Source organism: Synchiropus splendidus, chromosome 1, assembly GCF_027744825.2.
Source record: "Synchiropus splendidus isolate RoL2022-P1 chromosome 1, RoL_Sspl_1.0, whole genome shotgun sequence".
NCBI classification, from domain to species: Eukaryota; Metazoa; Chordata; class Actinopteri; order Syngnathiformes; family Callionymidae; genus Synchiropus; species Synchiropus splendidus.
Window position 1 is genome coordinate 59,054,183 of NC_071334.1, and position 18,624 is coordinate 59,072,806.

The 18,624-nt window shown below is 40.8% G+C and overlaps 1 protein-coding gene across 2 annotated transcripts in view; it reads left to right on the forward strand.

The window, feature by feature from the left end:
- The window catches only part of slc12a2 (solute carrier family 12 member 2), a 42,085-nt gene that overhangs the window by 18,843 nt on the left and 4,618 nt on the right, over window positions 1-18,624 (forward strand). Inside the window, exons 4-24 of one of the 2 annotated variants that reach the window (XM_053884032.1) lie at window positions 345-440; window positions 1,906-2,045; window positions 2,764-2,874; window positions 2,989-3,097; window positions 3,170-3,294; window positions 3,528-3,612; window positions 3,691-3,851; window positions 4,202-4,309; window positions 4,478-4,601; window positions 4,831-4,932; window positions 6,752-6,907; window positions 7,271-7,370; window positions 9,295-9,406; window positions 10,876-11,016; window positions 11,931-12,037; window positions 12,523-12,602; window positions 13,010-13,153; window positions 14,461-14,508; window positions 15,534-15,656; window positions 16,903-17,014; window positions 18,429-18,515. In XM_053884032.1, coding sequence (XP_053740007.1) covers window positions 345-440; window positions 1,906-2,045; window positions 2,764-2,874; window positions 2,989-3,097; window positions 3,170-3,294; window positions 3,528-3,612; window positions 3,691-3,851; window positions 4,202-4,309; window positions 4,478-4,601; window positions 4,831-4,932; window positions 6,752-6,907; window positions 7,271-7,370; window positions 9,295-9,406; window positions 10,876-11,016; window positions 11,931-12,037; window positions 12,523-12,602; window positions 13,010-13,153; window positions 14,461-14,508; window positions 15,534-15,656; window positions 16,903-17,014; window positions 18,429-18,515 — 2,371 coding nt within the window. The remainder of the gene's footprint in view (window positions 1-344; window positions 441-1,905; window positions 2,046-2,763; window positions 2,875-2,988; window positions 3,098-3,169; window positions 3,295-3,527; window positions 3,613-3,690; window positions 3,852-4,201; window positions 4,310-4,477; window positions 4,602-4,830; window positions 4,933-6,751; window positions 6,908-7,270; window positions 7,371-9,294; window positions 9,407-10,875; window positions 11,017-11,930; window positions 12,038-12,522; window positions 12,603-13,009; window positions 13,154-14,460; window positions 14,509-15,533; window positions 15,657-16,902; window positions 17,015-18,428; window positions 18,516-18,624) is intronic. The other variant, XM_053884122.1, reaches the window with a different exon arrangement.

The following is an 18,624-nucleotide window of genomic DNA, read 5'->3' on the forward strand; positions in this document are numbered from 1 at the left end:
GCTTCACAGCCTTTTTGCCTGGATCTGACAAAGATCACACATAACTGCCACATTTTACCATCACTGTCCAGCGTGCTGTTCAGTGGTCCATATTTATTGACACATTGGTGCCCACCAGATGCTCATTTCAGACTTGTGTTCAACATTCTGTCAATTTGCACACAACCCCTTAGTGCCCCTGCTCGCACTTAAATGTGAAATATTGCCACTGCGTGACACATGTGGCGAACCCAACTGCAATGACTGGTGTTGGTGATGATGCTGTCATTACCAGTGCTCTCCAAAACGCCTTGCTCACATGATTGAGGAGGCTCTCGTGATTAATGCTGTCTTGTCCTTTGCAGCTCTCTCCTGTTTGATTGTTGCCATGGCCACTGTAGTGACGACCATCACGGGTCTCTCTACTTCTGCTATCGCCACCAATGGATTTGTTCGAGGAGGTAGGTTTCTTTGGTATTGAGGAATGACCAAAAGGGTGTGTGTGACACATCGCAATGACTCACATCAGTTGATGTGATGTCATCGTGGTGCCTTGTAGTCTTCTATTATTCTAAACCACAGATATTTTATGCAAGTAATAGCGCCACAATTATAGTTTTGTCTCTGAGGCCGTTTGATGAGATAGTCAGTTGCACCGGTTTACAAGACTCAGTTAAGTTGTTGCTATTTCATTGTCAGAGAAATAACTGCTAATAATATTTACAAATATTAAACAATTATGCTGTTCGTCAACTAGCTTCTCTAGTGAGAATATATTTGAACAGAAAATTGAATCAATATAAACATTTCTGTTCACTGATCATTCACTCACTTATGTGTTCTTCTGTTTGCATACGTTTGTGTGCGCGCGCATGTTTTCAGACTGCAAAATGACTCTGGAACACACATTGGAGGGCAAAAACAAACCGTGAATGAGTTTTTCTGTTATTACAAATACGCAGCATCACTAGTTACATCATGAATACTGCTAACTGCTGTGGTTCGCTTTGCTTCACCCTCTGACGTCATGTGATCAGATGGATATTGATTCTGATGATGTGCATGGCACAGTTTGCAGTGCAGTGGTCAGTGCTTTTAATAAAAAGGTTATTCGCCTTCAATGTCGGCAAAGCTTTTCTCTGTAATATCAGTGGTTTATTGTGACGTGATGGTGGAGGTAATGATTTTACCAAGTTGGGTTTGCCCCCTCTGAGTTTTTGAAGTATTTGTTGGGTGAGCAGTCAGTGTGTAATGCAGAACAACACTTGTTTTTCAATGAGAATTATATGAATCACATGAACTAATCTGGTCTGAAGTACAATGTGTGAAAGGGAAACAGGAAGCCTAAGTGTAACAGTCTGCCTACATGGCTAAGGCTGAAAAAGCCAATTATTCCTGAAGTCGAGGGCGGGGGTTTCTTGTCTTGTTCCCCCTCATGCAAGATGTAGGTGTGTGCAAAGTGCACGTCAACGTGTCTAATTTACAGTAAGTGCTATTTTAAGAGGTGCAAGAATTTGTTCTCCAGCTCTAGGAAACCTGGCTGATTTGGATCTGTGTGGATCCCAGGTCTCTTTGGATCTCTTTATAAATGCAGACGGCATGGAAAGTGTTTTTTTTAAGGTTGACATTGTGCAATTGGATTCAAATAAAAGGAAGTATGTTTTCAAGTAAACAGGTATTATGATTTGTGTTGGAAACTGAGATCATTTTTACTTGCAGCAATCCAGTTGTTTTCTATGAAGTATTAAAGAAAACTGTTGTGTACTGTGGGGTCTTACAACTTGAATCTTACATGCTGTATGTAACGAGACAGCAGTATTTCAGTAACTATTAATGTTTGCCATCTTACTCCTCAATACACATTCTGAAGTGATCAGTTCCTATTATTGGTACCATTTTTTTGAAACTACAGTTTTCCTCTCACAGGTGGTGCTTATTATCTGATTTCAAGAAGTCTGGGACCAGAGTTTGGCGGCTCCATTGGACTGATCTTTGCCTTTGCCAACGCAGTGGCTGTAGCCATGTACGTAGTGGGCTTCGCCGAGACTGTTGTGGAGCTTCTTAATGTAAGTAGTCTGTCTTTTATCAACACTCTGACTGCGGCAGAATTTTTCTTGTAGTTGCTGTGTTGAGATGGTTAAAAACGTGAGTGGGAAATTATATTTGCGAAAGGACCACATTATATACTAAAGTTGAGGGGCGGTCAAGCCCAAGGGCTGAATTAAATGTAGCTCACATTTTATTTCTTACATACGATAAAATAGGTCAAAGCTTAATTTTGCCAAAATATTACATGCTTAAACTGTTTCATTTTATCAATTTGAGATTTACAATATCAATCAAAAATATTGGAAGATAGATACTAAATACAGTATTTTGGTGACACGACTACTGGAATAAGAGTTTTTTTCACCCAAAAATGTTTCTTTAATTTTAGTATACTCAGAATACTAATTTAAAGAATTTGAATTTTAAAAGAATTAAAATAAGAGGAAAAGAAAATGGAGCCTACCAAAAGTTATATTTAGTATTAATGATGATGAAAATGAGTACAATTTCAGAGGGCTGCATGAATATAAGCGTAGCCCCGACCCGACACCCCTACCCCCCTCTCCTAATGCTGATTTTATGCTACTAAATATAATCGCCTGCTGTGCTTGTTGTGAGTTCTTTGTTTGTGGTTTTTTTCACAGTACCATTACAAGATTGTAGTTTTGTTTTGATTAAAGAAAAAGAAAAGACAACAGTTGACAACAATTTGACAGTGTTCTCTGCTCCTGCCAGGGTGTGGATGCCCTCATGACAGATGAAATCAATGATATCCGCATCATTGGCACCATCACGGTTATCCTCCTCCTGGGCATCTCCGTGGCTGGAATGGAATGGGAAGCCAAGGTATAAACCTCCACATAGTGTCTGATGTGCTGCCTTCATGACCTAAAGAGGGAGCTGTCAACTGAGTCACACACTCAATTGATTGAGGTCTAATCACAAATTCTGTCTCTTTAGGCCCAAATCTTCTTGCTGTTTGTGCTCATCACCGCTATATTCAATTTCTTCATCGGAACTTTCATTTCCGTTGAGTCGAAGAAAGCGTTTGGCTTCTTTGGCTATGATGGTACGAAGAAATCCCATTTTTTTCTGTTCTAATGTAGACAATGTGTCATTAGTCTGTTTTGTGTTCTGTCAGCTTCAATCATGATGGAGAACATGGGTCCAGACTTCAGGGGGCAGACATTCTTCTCCGTCTTTGCCATCTTCTTCCCTGCTGCCACAGGAATTCTGGCTGGAGCAAACATTTCTGGAGATCTTGCTGTATGTTCGGTTACTGCAGCTCACAGAAAAAAGAATTTCACTTGAATTTTTCATGTAATTCTAGAAGCAGTTTGTAGCATCTCAACAGTGCATGTTAAAGTAAACAGTATATTAGTCATCAATTTCATATCCATCTTTATTTGCCTTTTCCTGTCAAAGTTTCACCATTAACATGCTGTGAATTGTTTTGTCTTTGTCTTTCTTAACTAAGGTTTGTGCTGTGTGATTTTCAGGATCCCCAGCAAGCCATTCCCAAAGGAACACTTTTGGCCATCTTGATTACAGGAATTGTTTACCTTGGAGTCGCTGTTTCCACAGGTGCAGACGTGAAGTCATATTATTAGAATAGTGGTGTCGGACTTGTCCTTATCCTTTTGTATGCCCTGTCCTGCCCAGGTTCCTGCATTGTGAGAGACGCCAGTGGGAGTTTGAACGACACGCTCAGTTCTCAGTTCAGGGCCAACTGCACTGATGCCGCCTGCAACTTTGACTTTGACTTCTCATCCTGTAAGAGTGCTGCAGACGGCTGCAGCTATGGACTGCAAAATGACTTCCAGGTTGGCTTATTTTTTTCTTTCTAAAAGATTTTAACAAGGCTGAGGGAAGTGCCATGCTACCATTGCTGACTAATGAGTGGCTATTCGAAGCCTTAAAGCCTCAGTATCAATTATTTTATTTTGTGTAATGTAATATAAGGTCAATCATTTATTTTAAATACTGTATTTTATTTTGTACAAGTACTTTTCAGCAAAATCCTTTTATGTATAGTGAACATTTAAAAATGAATTAGATTTTGGAAGGAATTTCCCCAAATTGGGAAAATAAATTGCCCAATTAATGTGTAACGTTCCTTTATTATAACGTACAATTTAGCTAAGGATGAGACAAACTTTGTTTTTATGCTCAGGTGATGAGCATGGTGTCTGGATTTGGGCCTATCATCACTGCTGGGATCTTCTCTGCAACTCTTTCTTCTGCTCTGGCCTCGTTAGTCAGTGCACCCAAAGTGTTCCAGGTGAGAGGGTCCTACACTTAGTATAGTAAATCCTTTTGGATCATTAATCTCCCATCCAGTCCAATCCAGTTGTAAATGTGATTGGTAATAAACTGCTGCTCGATTTTGGTTTTATGTGCCTGAAACTGTATTGTTGTCAAGGGTCTCACTAAGTCTTCTCTTCCTAAGGCTTTATGCAAAGACAACATTTACCCTGGCCTGAGCATGTTTGCCAAAGGATACGGCAAGAACAATGAGCCCCTTCGAGGCTACATCTTGACCTTTTTTATTGCTCTGGCCTTCATCTTGATCGGTGTGTACACTACGTTTCACTGCTAACATGATCAATGACAGCATTTTTCATGCTATATGTTCACACTGCTTACCCCTTTCTTTTCTCTACAATTATTCCCTTATGATGTTGATTCTCTCAAAAAGAAAGTTCACTGTTATTTGTATGCAGTCTAATAGGTGGATAATAAGTGCACATGTCAAATGTTCTTCACCCTGTGCGGTTTATCAATGTATTTTTCCTTGAACAGCCGAACTGAACACCATCGCCCCCATCATCTCCAACTTCTTCCTGGCATCTTACGCACTCATCAACTTCTCGGTGTTCCACGCTTCTTTGGCTAACTCTCCAGGTGAGATCCCCAAGTTACCCGTCTCAGTATCAAAGTAAGTGAGCGGAGTCACATGACTGGCAGTCTAATGACTGCTATAGGAAATGATAGGATTTAAAGATGAAGAACTCTGTCCTGACCTGAGAGCAGCCTCAAAGGGGTTTTAAGCTCTTAATGTTCAGCATGTGTGGCTGAGCTGGAAAATATCATCGTCCTTTTTTCCCCCTCTTTAAAAATGTCCTGCAAGTATGTATACATTTGGTGCATTTCTTTCAAGCTTTTCTGTGTCTCATCAATACATAAAAATAGCTAGATAATAATAATTCATAGGCTGTCTGAAAGGTGGTTTGTTCAGAGGGAGGTGGTCTTTAAGTTGGGGACTTGGCATAGAAAGCTTTTGGGATCTGATGTGATGATTAGCTCCACGCAGGTTTTCTAGTTCTCGTTGAAAGTAAAAGGAAAATCAGTTATTTTTGGTGCCATGCTTTGCTGCTTTCTTGAAATCTGATTCACTTAACCTTTGTGTCTAAATGTGCCTGTTGTCATTTTTATATTTCTAATGACACACACACTTGTTTTTTGTGTGAATTGTTTATGGAGATATTATTTCACTCCATTTTCCATGCCAATACATTATGTGATGACTGTTACGTTGGGCTTTGTTGTCAGGTTGCATTTGCATCAAATCAGGTCATTTAATTCCATGATGCGCAGCCTCATTAATTTGTCCGTCAGCTGCAGAAGGCAGGTTGTTGTTAAGCAGATAGAAATGTGTCATTATTGAACACAATAGCCCAGACAATCTCTTTCGATGCAACAGTGTTACCTGTGTTGCCATACCCTCTTTGTCTGGCACCGAGGGCATTCGTGTTGGGGCTCCAAATGCGGGAGCCTGCTTACCTCTTGCTTGGCGTGCACAAGTTGTGCTGCCATGTTGTCATTGTTATACATAAACTGACCTCTTTTTTTTGTTATTCTTCCTTCACTCTTCTGTCCTTCAGTCTGTTCCTCTCAACGTGTCTGCCTCAAACCCAGCACTTCCTCATTACGGTTGCAACATGTAGTTACCAGACAAGAATTTGAGCATAAAACATTGATTTAAAATCATGTAACTGTTGCTGTTATTCTGACATCTGACAACTGTTTGAGTGCTTTCTGTGGGTGCTGAAGTGTATTTGGATTTGTTTATATTCTGCTTTCTTCCCCTTCAATACCAAACGTCTAGCAGACCGTCAGGTACAGGTGATCTGTTTCCAGCTTCTCCCAGCAGGTCATGTGATTACATGGACATAAAGGGTTCATGACTCAGGTCGAGGCTGCAGGTTTTCCTGAAGTACCAAATGGTTTTACTGTATACAGAGCCTCGAACTCTTCATGGTCAGTCTCACTTGGGGACATCTGAATTTCCCATGTGACTGCAAATGCACCCTTTATGTCCTGTGGTTGGTTTTAGACCGTCATTGTGTAACCACAAAGTTCGACTGTATCCCATTACTAAAATCCCATCACTGTTGTTTTTGTGGTCTCCGGTAAAGAGAAGATTCCTAATAGCTGGTGTAGATGGTCTAACTCTCATTTTGTTACCTATGCACTTATCCAGCTATCACTTTCTCCATGCTCTAGTTGCGTCTAATACAGTGTTTCAAATATAACCTTCTTTTATGCCCTGGAATAGCTGGTCTTAAATGCTGTCTGCAGGTATATGTCCTGTTCGAAAACCGCTAATGAATTTTAACCCTTTTCTCCATTTTAATTATTCATTTTAAATAAAAGCAATGATGTTGGATGTCACAAGTGTTTGTAGGTGTCCCTTGTGTGACTGATTTTATCAACTCTCTAGGATGGCGCCCAAGCTTCAAGTATTACAACATGTGGGTCTCTCTGGTCGGAGCAATATTGTGCTGTGTGGTCATGTTTGTCATCAACTGGTGGGCTGCCCTCTTCACCAACGTCATCGTCCTTGGCCTTTATATCTATGTCAGCTACAAGAAGCCAGGTGCGTTGTTAGCTGCCATCTTTTTCAAATCTTATCATGAAATTTGAAGTTTTCTTTAACTAGTTCAACTTTAAAATGTTTTGGATTATGCTTTACAGCGACAGTTTGACACTGTGTTTAGTGTTTCTGGACACTCTCACACATGGGTCCCCCACAGACACGAACACACACACAAACACAGATATGCAAACATACACCTGTGTGAACGCTCAGTTTGATGTGCAGCTACACACACATGCAAAGCTTTCACTCTGTTGGTAGCACCACATGGGTCAGACAGCGTGTTGCCCCGGAAAGTGACCCACAAACACCCTGTCTAACTTCACTGTGTGCGTTTCTGCCTGTGTGTGTTCCCCCTTCCAGATGTGAACTGGGGTTCCTCAACTCAGGCCCTGACCTACCACCAGGCGCTGACCCACACACTGCACTTAAGCGGTGTGGAGGACCACATCAAGAACTTCAGGTATGATGGTGAACATTAGACAGCTGTCAGGCTATTCATATTTGTGAAGGGTTTTTTTTTTTTATTTCAAGTCAAATTTGTTTCAGCTCTGCTGAACCTTTCTCAAACTTTACCCACAAAATGTATATTTAACAGTGCATCTGCTGAACTGGAATAAGATTCAAAATATAAGGAGCGATGAACGTTAACAGGTTTCAAGTGCGTTATCAAGTTAAATCCTATTATTATCTCTGGGCTGCTGTTTAAACTGATCCTCCTTTAGAGGGCCTATGATGGTGGTGTTTTTTCTCTTCAGTGGTCAAATCTCACATACTAATACAGTAGCTTCATATCAAAATAAGTTGTTAAATGTTTGTGATTTCAAATTTATGGCAACTTCGAGTTGGCTAAATACTGTTTCAACTGGTCTCTAATGTCAGTCACTGGAACTATGATAAGATTTTGATAAAATCTAAAACTGGCTCATCCTTGGTGAGACAGTATTGTTGCACACATAAACTAACACTTAAGTTAATGTAACGGCGAAACCAAGTCACACCACAGAGAATTTCCTTTGGATGAATGAGCGGGTGTCACTGTATGCGATCGAGATGACCTGGAATGGCGCAGCACAGATCGGTCAGAGTGTTGTATGTGTACCATATGCAGGTGGACACATGTAGACTAATGCATGCACATCCACTGTGGTCAGTAAACCAAGTTTAATATGAAGGTGAACGCATCTGTTCATGAGTGGTGATGCTCTCTCTCTCCCTCAATTCATATATTTATCCTCATTCTAGTCGTGGCCACCAAATGGTTCTGTTTTATTCATCCGAGAGGTGTATTGGTGCTTAAGTATGTGGTAAAATCACAGTATTCACAGCTTAGTTGAAGAGCTGCTTAGATTCTGACATCAAAGTTCAGATCCTCGACAGGTCTTTGGAAACAATCCTTGATTGTGCATGAGTGATTTTTCATACATTTCTGTGGATCCAAGTTGTCCCCTCACTCTTGGATTTTTTATTTCAAACCGTGAATTGAGATTGGTTGACATCCCTTAAAGAAAGGGATATGTCCCTTCTGTTGGCCATAACCTGTTATTGTTGCACCTAATAATTAAAAATCTATGTTAGTGCTATCTTATGGTTATATTGACTTTTATATTGGCTGTCTTCTTCTCCTGTCTTCTTCCACTGGACTTGCATGGAAGTCAACAGACCAAACTGTCAGTAGGAACTTCAAAGACTAACCCAAAACAATTAGCATGTAAATAGGATGGGTTTGAATATTTTACAGTTTCTCCAGAGCCTGCTGAAAATATGCAGTCTGTGTGAATGGGGAAATGATGAGGTTTGAGGTTTTCCTGCGTAATCCCAGTGTGCCTCGGTTTACATATTCAAAACCAGAGGACTTGATTATGGCCAAAGAAGTCTGTGATGCTTAATTTAGAACATCTTTGTTGGTGTGTTTTTTTTCCATGAGCACTCTGTCTTGAGTAAACAATAATTTTGAACCTGACATAGTTACTGAATTATGGTGATATGAATCGTACTGTTAATTCACTGCAGTTGGTCTTGCAAGAAGTTGAACAGCAGAGTAGATGACTGTCAGTCAGTAGTGAGTGGATTATTATTATTATTATTTTTTTACTCATGAGGGCTGTTAACATCATGTATTCATGTGTCTTCCACTGTTCACATGGCAGCAAACTAGGCAGGAGTTTAAAAGCTCCTAATGGTGTCTGCAGAAGGACTCATGTGGTCCCCTTCCCCGCCTCCTTTAAATCCCGGGTGCTTAACATAGTTTCTTTGATGTGCATTTTTCTCTATGGAGAAGATGTGACGGTCAAAGGAAAGTGTAAGCTGTGGAGTCAGACGAATGCCTTTTGAAAGGTCACCAGAATTGTTCCAAGCACGAGTTACATCTGCTTCATTGTGTCTAGGCCCCAGTGTTTGGTGATGACTGGCTACCCCAACTCTCGGCCAGCACTACTGGATCTGGTCCACAGCTTCACCAAGAACGTGGGTCTGATGATCTGTGGGCATGTCCGAACGGTGAGTCGAAGGTCGCTTGTAATCCCTCTCAGCCTTTTCTATTTGATAACCTGACAGGTTTGTATTTCATCAGTTTGACAGGGCGTTGTGGAGTCAAACGGACTATAAAACTATAATGCTTGCTATGCCTGCTGAAGGCATAGCAACATACTTAGCTGAGCAGTTCACTGAGGAAACATTTGTAACTACTGTTATTTTGAGTGCACAAAGAAACATTCCCTCTAAATGTCTCTCACCACTTGTGCAAACAATATTGCTTGCTTACAAGTGGTGATGCTAACTTGAGAATGGGCCTCAGCACTGCAGTGGAGGCCTCTGTAATGTGCGGGTCATCCTGAATTGCTAAGCTCTCAGCAAAGCACAGTTCCCACAATGTGTTGTCATGTTACTTATTGCACCCACTGTGTTTTAGTGCAGGCCGAAAAAACACAGCCAATAATGCATATATTCGAGTCACCAAATCAGTAGAGGCTGCAATTTTTAGAACTGAATAGAAAAGGAAACTTTCACTTTTGGTGCAGAGACCCCCTTTATAATTTTTTACAATTAATACGTGAAGAATCATGTAAAGCATCATTGTGTGAGAAGCCTGATCATTTTTTGAGTTGGTTTGTGCCTAACAAAAAAATATTAATATATAATTTCTTTTGTTTGAATCTTTAAAGTTTTCTTGCACTTGTTCATTCACATGAAAACACAATCCTTCTGACTTTTTAGGATCACAGTAATTTTTGTCTAATCGCTGTTTGTTCCACTTCTACTTTCCTAATACCATGCACAACATTCTAGGTTCACAATGGAAAAAGCACTGACTGGATGAATGTGTGCTCTGTTTAACTCCCCACTTGGCCTCCGCTCTGCTCCTCGACTCCTCCTGCTTTCATTAGCACTGCTGGAGAGTTCAGTGGTACAAATGTGCTGTTGATGGTATCTTTTTCCTAAATGTCAACTCTTTTCCCCCAAAGAAAACTAGGAATGTCCCCAGCTTTAAGTCACCAAAAAAGTATCGGATACTTGGGAGGGGTTCAACTGAAGATGAACACAGGAACTACAGACTGTTTGAAGGGCAAAAAAAGCTAGCCATAAGTTGTCTTTGGAGGAAGGAGCCCACCGCTCTCTCACATCAGTCTAACAGTAATCTGAGCCTGTCTGTGGAGAGTGTCGTGGAGACATGGATGTTTTGTCTGAAACAAAGTAAATGTAACAATTGCTTCGGAGCGCCTGCCTCGGTGAGACACACACTCTCATGGATCTGCCCTATCTCAGCCTAAAAGTTGGCCAAAACACCAGCACACACTTCCGTGTGCACAAGAACCTCTCAAACTATCTTTTCTTCAGTACTAATATTCATTTTCTCTACAGACGTATACATTGATTTATTTTGCGTTGATGTCCAAGCCGTGATGTTATTCCATCCATCACCTTTTTTCAGAACATCATGAACTTGTGTTTGCATTGTCTCCTCACAGGGCTACAGGAGGCCCAACTTCAAAGATCTGGCCACAGACCAGTCTCGCTATCAACGCTGGCTGCTCAAAAACGACACAAAAGCTTTCTACACGCAGGTGTTTGCTGAGGATATGAGACAGGGCAGCCAGTATCTCCTGCAGGTAAGCCAAAATGGAGTGTCACTTTGTATACGGTGTGCTCCGTGCACAGAATATGTCAGGACCTGAAGTACATGTGTCACTATATTCCTCGATGCAGTGGACTTGATTTTTTTTCTTTTCATCAGTTGTCTCCTGCCTATTAACATCAGATTGTTAGCCCTTAATTTGGACCTTCAAGTTTAAGATCCTCATGTGGGTTATTAAATATAACAATGGAATCATTCTATTATAGTAACTACAAAAACACATTCCGTGCCCTCAGGCGGAGATTCTGATGACTCAGCTGAATGTCATTCTTTCCTGGCTTTGTGTCACTATCTTGAATTTAATAAGACTTAAATCGCAGGCTTTAAGTGTTCATTACCCCAGTCTTGGGTAGATAATCCTCCCTTTGACTTAAATAATAAAGAAGCATAATTACAAATATCTTCATCCTTAATACGACGCATAATCTTTTTAACGACATCTCAGCTTTTCTTGGAGCATGTTAATTATATTGACCAACATTTAAGGAAGCGGTTTAGTTTATCAGCTCTCATTTTAAGCCACTGTGTTTAAGCTGCGTGTCATGCTGTCAGTCAGCAGCTGATGTAATTCAAGCTATGATTTCCCTTCTTAATATGTTCACATGTGACAAGGCTAAATGTTATCTTCTCTGCATGTACATACACGCACAGATTCCTGGAATTGTTGTAATTGACTGATAATTTTAATCGTTTTCATTCAGATTGTGTAAGCACAAAACATATTTTTATTTTTGTCCTGAGAACTGAATTGTATTCATGACATATAAGTCACTGAAAAGATTAGACTGGCTGTGAATGGGTATATTGGTCTCATGATTTCCTGAGCTGGGTTTGTTTTCAAATCTCCGAAATGGGTCGATTTATTTCATTTCATTTTTTTCCTTTCAGGCTGCCGGCTTGGGTCGACTCAAGCCCAATACTTTGGTTCTGGGCTTTAAGAATGACTGGAGAGACGGTGACATGATGAATGTGGAGACGTACATCAGCATGATCCAGTAAGATTTAGTCGATCCTCCTCTGTCAAAAAGGCTTCCTTCTATTCACTATGAGTGAACGTAATAATCATTTCAAATTGTTAGACTTGAACCATTTGGAACTTTTCAAAGTAGTTTGGGCGTCTTTCACAATCTAAAATTCTTACACTCGAAAGAGCTTGTGTTCATCAAGTGGTGAAAAGAAACAGTTGAAAACAGCATTTCCTTTTTGCATGACCTCTGGTCTTGTGAGCGAGGAGCTTAACATGAACCAGGTCCCGATTGTCAGATGTGAGGATTAAAGGCATTAGATGTTCAGCGATGGTTGTGCCTCACAAAATTACAGGTTCTGCTAATGCCCTCTGCAATGTGCCTTTTAACGCTTGAGTGATTGGGTTAAGGGACCTGACCGGTTCAGTTCTGTAGACCTCATGTTCTCTTTTTTGAAAGCTCCATACTCTTCTTCCATGCTTATCCCTGTTGTAACTGTGCGTATTTTCTCTCAGTGATGCCTTCGACTTCCAGTTTGGCGCAGTCATACTGAGACTAAAGGAAGGTCTTGATGTGTCTCATATCCAAGGACAAGGTAAAGGACATTTCCACACGCACACATTTTCTGGGTCCACACTCTCTACTGCCTATTCTATTCCTCCACCATTGCTATGTGTAATAATAGTCTGCCATGTCTTTATACTAAATTGGAAGCCATTAGATTAAAATCTGAGTGCAGGCAGAATGGTAAATATTTCATTAAGACTGCAAAGATAAAAAAGTAGTGCATTAATGTTATTAGTTGTAATTAGGTTTTGGTATTTCAATTTTGGCAAAACATTGTTATCAAAAAACGGATTCAGCCTCAGCCATTAACTCTATTCTGTTCTTCAGTTGTGATGTCAGTTTGTCCTAACTGGTTTGAGTTATTTTTCTAATCTGAAGCGTGAATCAAATGCTGCTTTATTTATCACATTTTTTTTCTTCTATGTTCTCTCCCAGATGATTTGCTCTCGTCCCAAGAGAAGTCCTCCGGGATGAAAGACGTCATTGTCTCCATCGATACCAGCAAAGACTCTGATGCCGATTCATCCAAGCCGTCCTCCAAGGCCACCAGCGTGCAAAACAGTCCTGCGGTGCAGAAAGGTCAGCTCGCACTTGCAACGTGTGGTTGTTCATTTCTGTGACTCAGCAGTGATACTGATCACGAGGCTGGGGGATCTTCTGCCACACTGCTTTAACAATGATCTGTTGTTATTATGGTATTGTTAATGGTATTTTCAATAATTATGTCTATAAACAGTCCTCTTGATTGGGTCATTCCAGGGGCAAGTTTCATACAGGAAATCGGGTTAGCACCCTTCTGAGAAATCCCCTTTAAATCCTCGTTCACAAGTGGCCAGTGACCCAACAGGAAGTCGCCTCACTGTCCCTACAGTCCCAGTTGTCCCACTGGGATTTGTTTTTTAGTCCACAGATGTTGTAAACTGGTTTTCCCTCTTGATATTTGGACATTAATCTGCTTAGATATTCAAATGTACATTTCTAATCTGTGTTGAAGACGGCATCATTGAGCCCTACTTCAACGGTTCAAGAGTCAGATTATCAGAGACAGGACCTCTTCATTTTAAGCTTTTAGGTTTTGCTGTTTTAGGAGTCAAAATGTCACAGGATATAATTTGAAGCATTTGTTAGCCTTTGTATATAATTGTCTTTCTGTTAATTGTTGCTATTTTTAATGGGATTCGATGGTGCCAAACCCTCCAGACTCAGTATTTTGTTCAAAGTTCAGGGTTTCCCACAGGATTGTTTGAAACCATGGCAGAGCAGCGACCTCTGCAACTTGAGTTGGAAACCCAGAAGTCATACCATTTATTTAGGAAACAAAAAAAGGGAAAAATGGCCCTATACCATGTACGTCAAGAGTTGTTGTCACTTGATTTTGTTTTTGAGAAACCATCGAGTGCAGCTCACAAAAAAGGTTGCCAACACTTGTCACAATTGCAGAATGAACTAATGGAAAGTTGGATAATGATGTCAGTGGAAAATTTGTTATGAGTTGAAGTTATTGGAACGCTGAAGTCTCTAAGACTCTAAGTATTTAATACAGGAACATTGCGGATGAGGTGACTTTTCTCTTCTTAACAGTCACGGTTTTCAACTGAAAAATGTGATCAGAATGAAAATTGTGAAGGTCTTCAATGGAAATTCCTCCAGTTTAATGTGTATTTTATCCCAATAATTACTGTGAAATTCAAACACTGAAAAGCATTGTGATTGAACAGATGATCTTTTTTACTTCATTTGGTGTTTTAAGATATTTTACCGGAGTGGCCACTGCACTGTGTTGCAGGCCATTTTACTTCATGGTTATTTGATCCATATCGAGCCATTACCATGTGGGGACAAGCATTCCACTCAGTTTCTGTTCTTCTGTCTTTCACGTTTCACAGATGATGACGATGACGGCAAAGCTCCAACTCAGCCCCTGTTGAAAAAAGGCAGGAGAACAACTTCTTTTGGGCCTTAACCTCTCTGACTCAAACTTGTCTCCTCTCTTCAGTCTTTTGTCGGCCCACTTTGTATATTATCACATTTTTGTTTCCTTTTACTTTGCACACTTCCTGTCTGGACATTTTTCACACTAAATTTAGAAATCCTGTGGTTAGAATATACTGTCCCGCTCTTTGCCGTCTCTGTTTCATGTCTCCTCCGTGTTTCCGGCCCGCTCGCTACCTGGCTTGGAAGAATAACACATTGTCTCTTTTTCCTCCTGCCCTGTCAACGCTCCAGCTCTCGGCTCAAGTCCGGTTTATTGAAATTGTGTGCGATAGTGCCTTTAACTCAATCCAAGTCTGGGATATTAAGCGCTGTGTGTGCCAACCTTTCAATTTCCTCCTAAATGTCTCGCTCGCCTGCTGCTTTCCTTCAGTGCTCTCTTCCAGGATGAAAACATCTCTGCCGTTTTCATGTTCCAGTCTGTGCTGCTAACTCTTGAGCTGCTCACGGCTTCTCTCCTGTGTTTGTTTGCTGTCCAGTGTTTCCCCTGCTGTCATTTGGTCCACGTCTCTGTTTTGTTTCACAAACAGAACTCAAGACATAAAATACGAAAGAAGCAAAATTAGAAATGTTAATGGCCAATGTTGATTCATAGTTGAGTGATGGAGAACATTTTCATTGATTACCTAAATGATGCCAGAATGCCAAAGAAACACTGCTAAAACTTCTTAAGAAGTTTCACTTAAGTACAAGCATGGCATACAATCATCCAAAATGTTGACTTTTACCATTTGGCCAAAATATAATTATTTATATATATATATTTTTATATTTAATTATAATTATTTTCAGATTATGACAATGTAAAGACTTTCATGTTTACTGATCTTCGGGGAAACACTGGTCCTGTGACTTTGGCCTTCTTGTTTAACTAAACATTAGAACCATCAATCAAGTCTGTCGCTTCAGAAATTAACTTTTCATCTGATTTCACTGTCCCTCCGTCGACTGGTGTTTGACTGAGCAGACAAGAAGAGCCCAACTGTACCGCTGAACGTGTCGGACCAGAGGTTACTGGAGGCCAGCCAGCAGTTCCAGAAGAAGCAGGGGAAGGGAACCGTTGACGTGTGGTGGCTGTTTGATGATGGAGGTGAGTCTCGCTGAAGATGTCTGTTCATGAAGCCACCCAAAATAACAGTTGCATGTGATGCTCACGAGATGCTCCGTTTCTCCTTTGTTTCTAATAAGTGACCTGAATCAACATCCCAAGACACACACTGGTCGCAGTCCCATTTAGCCCTGCAGTGAAGCAGTTCACAGTTAGAAATACAAGTTACTGTAACCACATTAAATGCGAACAAGCACATCGTGTTCTAGTAGAATAAGATCTGTGAGAAAGAAAACAAAGCACCACATTTATTACAATGTGGAAAGCCTTTTATTCGGGTTAATGATTTAATTTAATAGCTATGATGTCATTGTGAATGTCATGTTTGCCCTTTTCTGCCCTGTTTACATTTGAAACCATCTGTCTATCAGAGCTAACTTGGTAATCTCAAAGATAAAATTGGATTAGTGGCTGGCAACTAGCATAATTAATTCAATTTTATTGGACAGATGGTGTTTTTATTAGAAACTACAATGCATTGTTACAAGGTATTGTTTGTTAACCATTTACTGAAGACGCCAGGACCTTCACCATGCAGAGAGCTTTAAGTAAAAGTTTAATATGTTTTAAAGTGATATCTGTAAAGTGACTTCATATGCGATATTTAATTTTATGCGTATTTAATTTAACCTAACAGACTGTTGCCACATATGGCCATCTTAACTGTTGGTAACTGTCTTGAGTGTGTCCTCGGGACTGACACATGGTGCGGACATCAGGACGTGACACAACAAATCATCTCGACATGCTTCTGACTGTGCGCATTGTAACAGCAGCAGAAGCAGCTTTGGTTCAGCAGTGCATTTTGGATATATTTGACAGACATCCTTTGACTGGCAGTGTGAAAACAGAGTTGTGAATTAGTTTTTTGTTTGAGAAATATGTGATATTACATTGATAATTGGGGATAATCTTAAATGGATCAGTTTCTTTTTCCTGCCATTGATTTTCAAGGGCACAAACCTTGGAAACAAATGTGACCCTCTGCTTTTGCTGAGGGTCGAGGAATAAAAGGGCTATGGCTACTTTTGTCTTTCTCAAAAACATGTTTTTGGTCTGAGAGATGAGAACAACCTGATGCAACGTTAGAAAAAGACTCATGTCTAATCACGCTAAGGATTTTGGTTTGGTGTGAAGAACACAGGAGGAGCAGTCAAATTTACAAAGTCAAAGTGAACTTGTGTTTTTGATTAACTTCACATGTACTGAGCTGTTATTTTTCTGCCAGGCTTGACCCTGCTGATCCCCTACCTACTCACCAACAAGAAGAGGTGGAAGGACTGCAAGATCCGTGTCTTCATTGGAGGCAAGATCAACCGGATTGACCACGACCGCAGAGCGTGAGTACACGCTGTCAGAATCGCTTCTCACAGTTGATAGTTGTGAAACTACTTGGAGATTTCTCCAAGTGTGGCCCTGTGACTGCTGGAGAGAGAGACAACCCTTCAGACAAAAGGTGTTTATGTACTTGCTAGTAAAGAGAGTGGAGCCATCTGCTTGCCACTCAGCTTCTCACTTGTTCATGCAGCTGCTGCTGACACAGCACACACTTGCACACCACACAGTTAGTGGACATAACATACTTATGAGCTGTAAAATACAGGGAAGTGGGTTAGTCGGCACAAATGAAAGTCATTCCTTGTATTTCAGCCTGAGACCCTAAGTGTGATCCTCGCCTGTTGAGCATTGAGAAATGATTTGGCTCGGCTGTCCTCCTCCATCTCCTCGCGCACGTTCACACTTTCCCCCGTCCTGTCTCTCTTTCTCTCATTGTCCCATACAGCTGCCGCCCACCGCCTTTTGTTCGATAAAATTAGCTCGGCACTAGCATCGCCGCCTTTTATCTCAGTGTGTGAGCACTCGCGAGCTGTGTGTGCGCTTTCTATTCCCCCGAGTGTTTGTTTACTGCTGCAGCCCAAACTGACCATTCCAATTGATGTGACTCTTCAATGCTTCACTTTTATCTTTCTGCTACATTTTGTCTTTTATTTTGACTTTCGCTGTCCCACACTGAGTAGCTGTTGTCTCAGACATGTGTTCACCTACCAGGCCTTTTCCACTCAGACAAAACACAATTATTGTGACTATCACGCCTCCCAAATGAAGGTTGTTTGTATTAGTGCTGTGTGAAAACCTTAGCGAAAGATTGAAAGTGTTTGCACCCATCAGGAAGACATATTTGTCAGTCTTATGAAATATGTAAAGCACTTCATTAATGGACTGATGACTGTGCATCGCTGAAAACATCAAGCAGGATGTTATAGGTTTTTGTTCATTATTCATTTTGTTCATTGATCTGTACTTATAGTAGTTTTTGCTGCGCTGCAAAAGCCTATCACATACTTGTGGCAAAGCAGCTGATGAACGAGCAGATGTGACCTATCTCAATGTATTGACTTGATTGTTGACTAATAGAAGTTGTGCCATATTGTTGAACAATAGAACCATAGGACAGTAGTAATATGAACAATAACAGCAACCATCCAAGCCTGCACCTGAATTTGCAGAGCTTAGCCAAGTCCACATTTATTGTCATATCTTGCCTCCGGCGCCCAACTTGTATCTAAAGGATATGACTCGTCCGCACGGAATTCCACTCTGTTGGAGTAAACAATGTGTTAGCTGCCTCTGCCCTCACATGTCCCCACAATGAGAAGCTTCTCGGTGAATGGCAGCTCTTATCTTTGTCCATCACTTGTTGTGTGTTACTGCCTTGATATTAAGGAAGCTATTTGGTGTTTCTCTTCCCGGCAGGATGGCCACTCTGCTGAGCAAGTTCAGAATAGACTTCTCGGACATCACAGTGCTGGGAGACATAAACACCAAGCCCAAGAAGGAACAGTAAGTCTTCCTCAATAAAGATCAAAGACAAGTCTGAGTTTTAGCTGGATTATCATTCCTCGGAAGAGGTTTGATTCTCTTCACCTGGAACACTCAAGCAGATGTGACA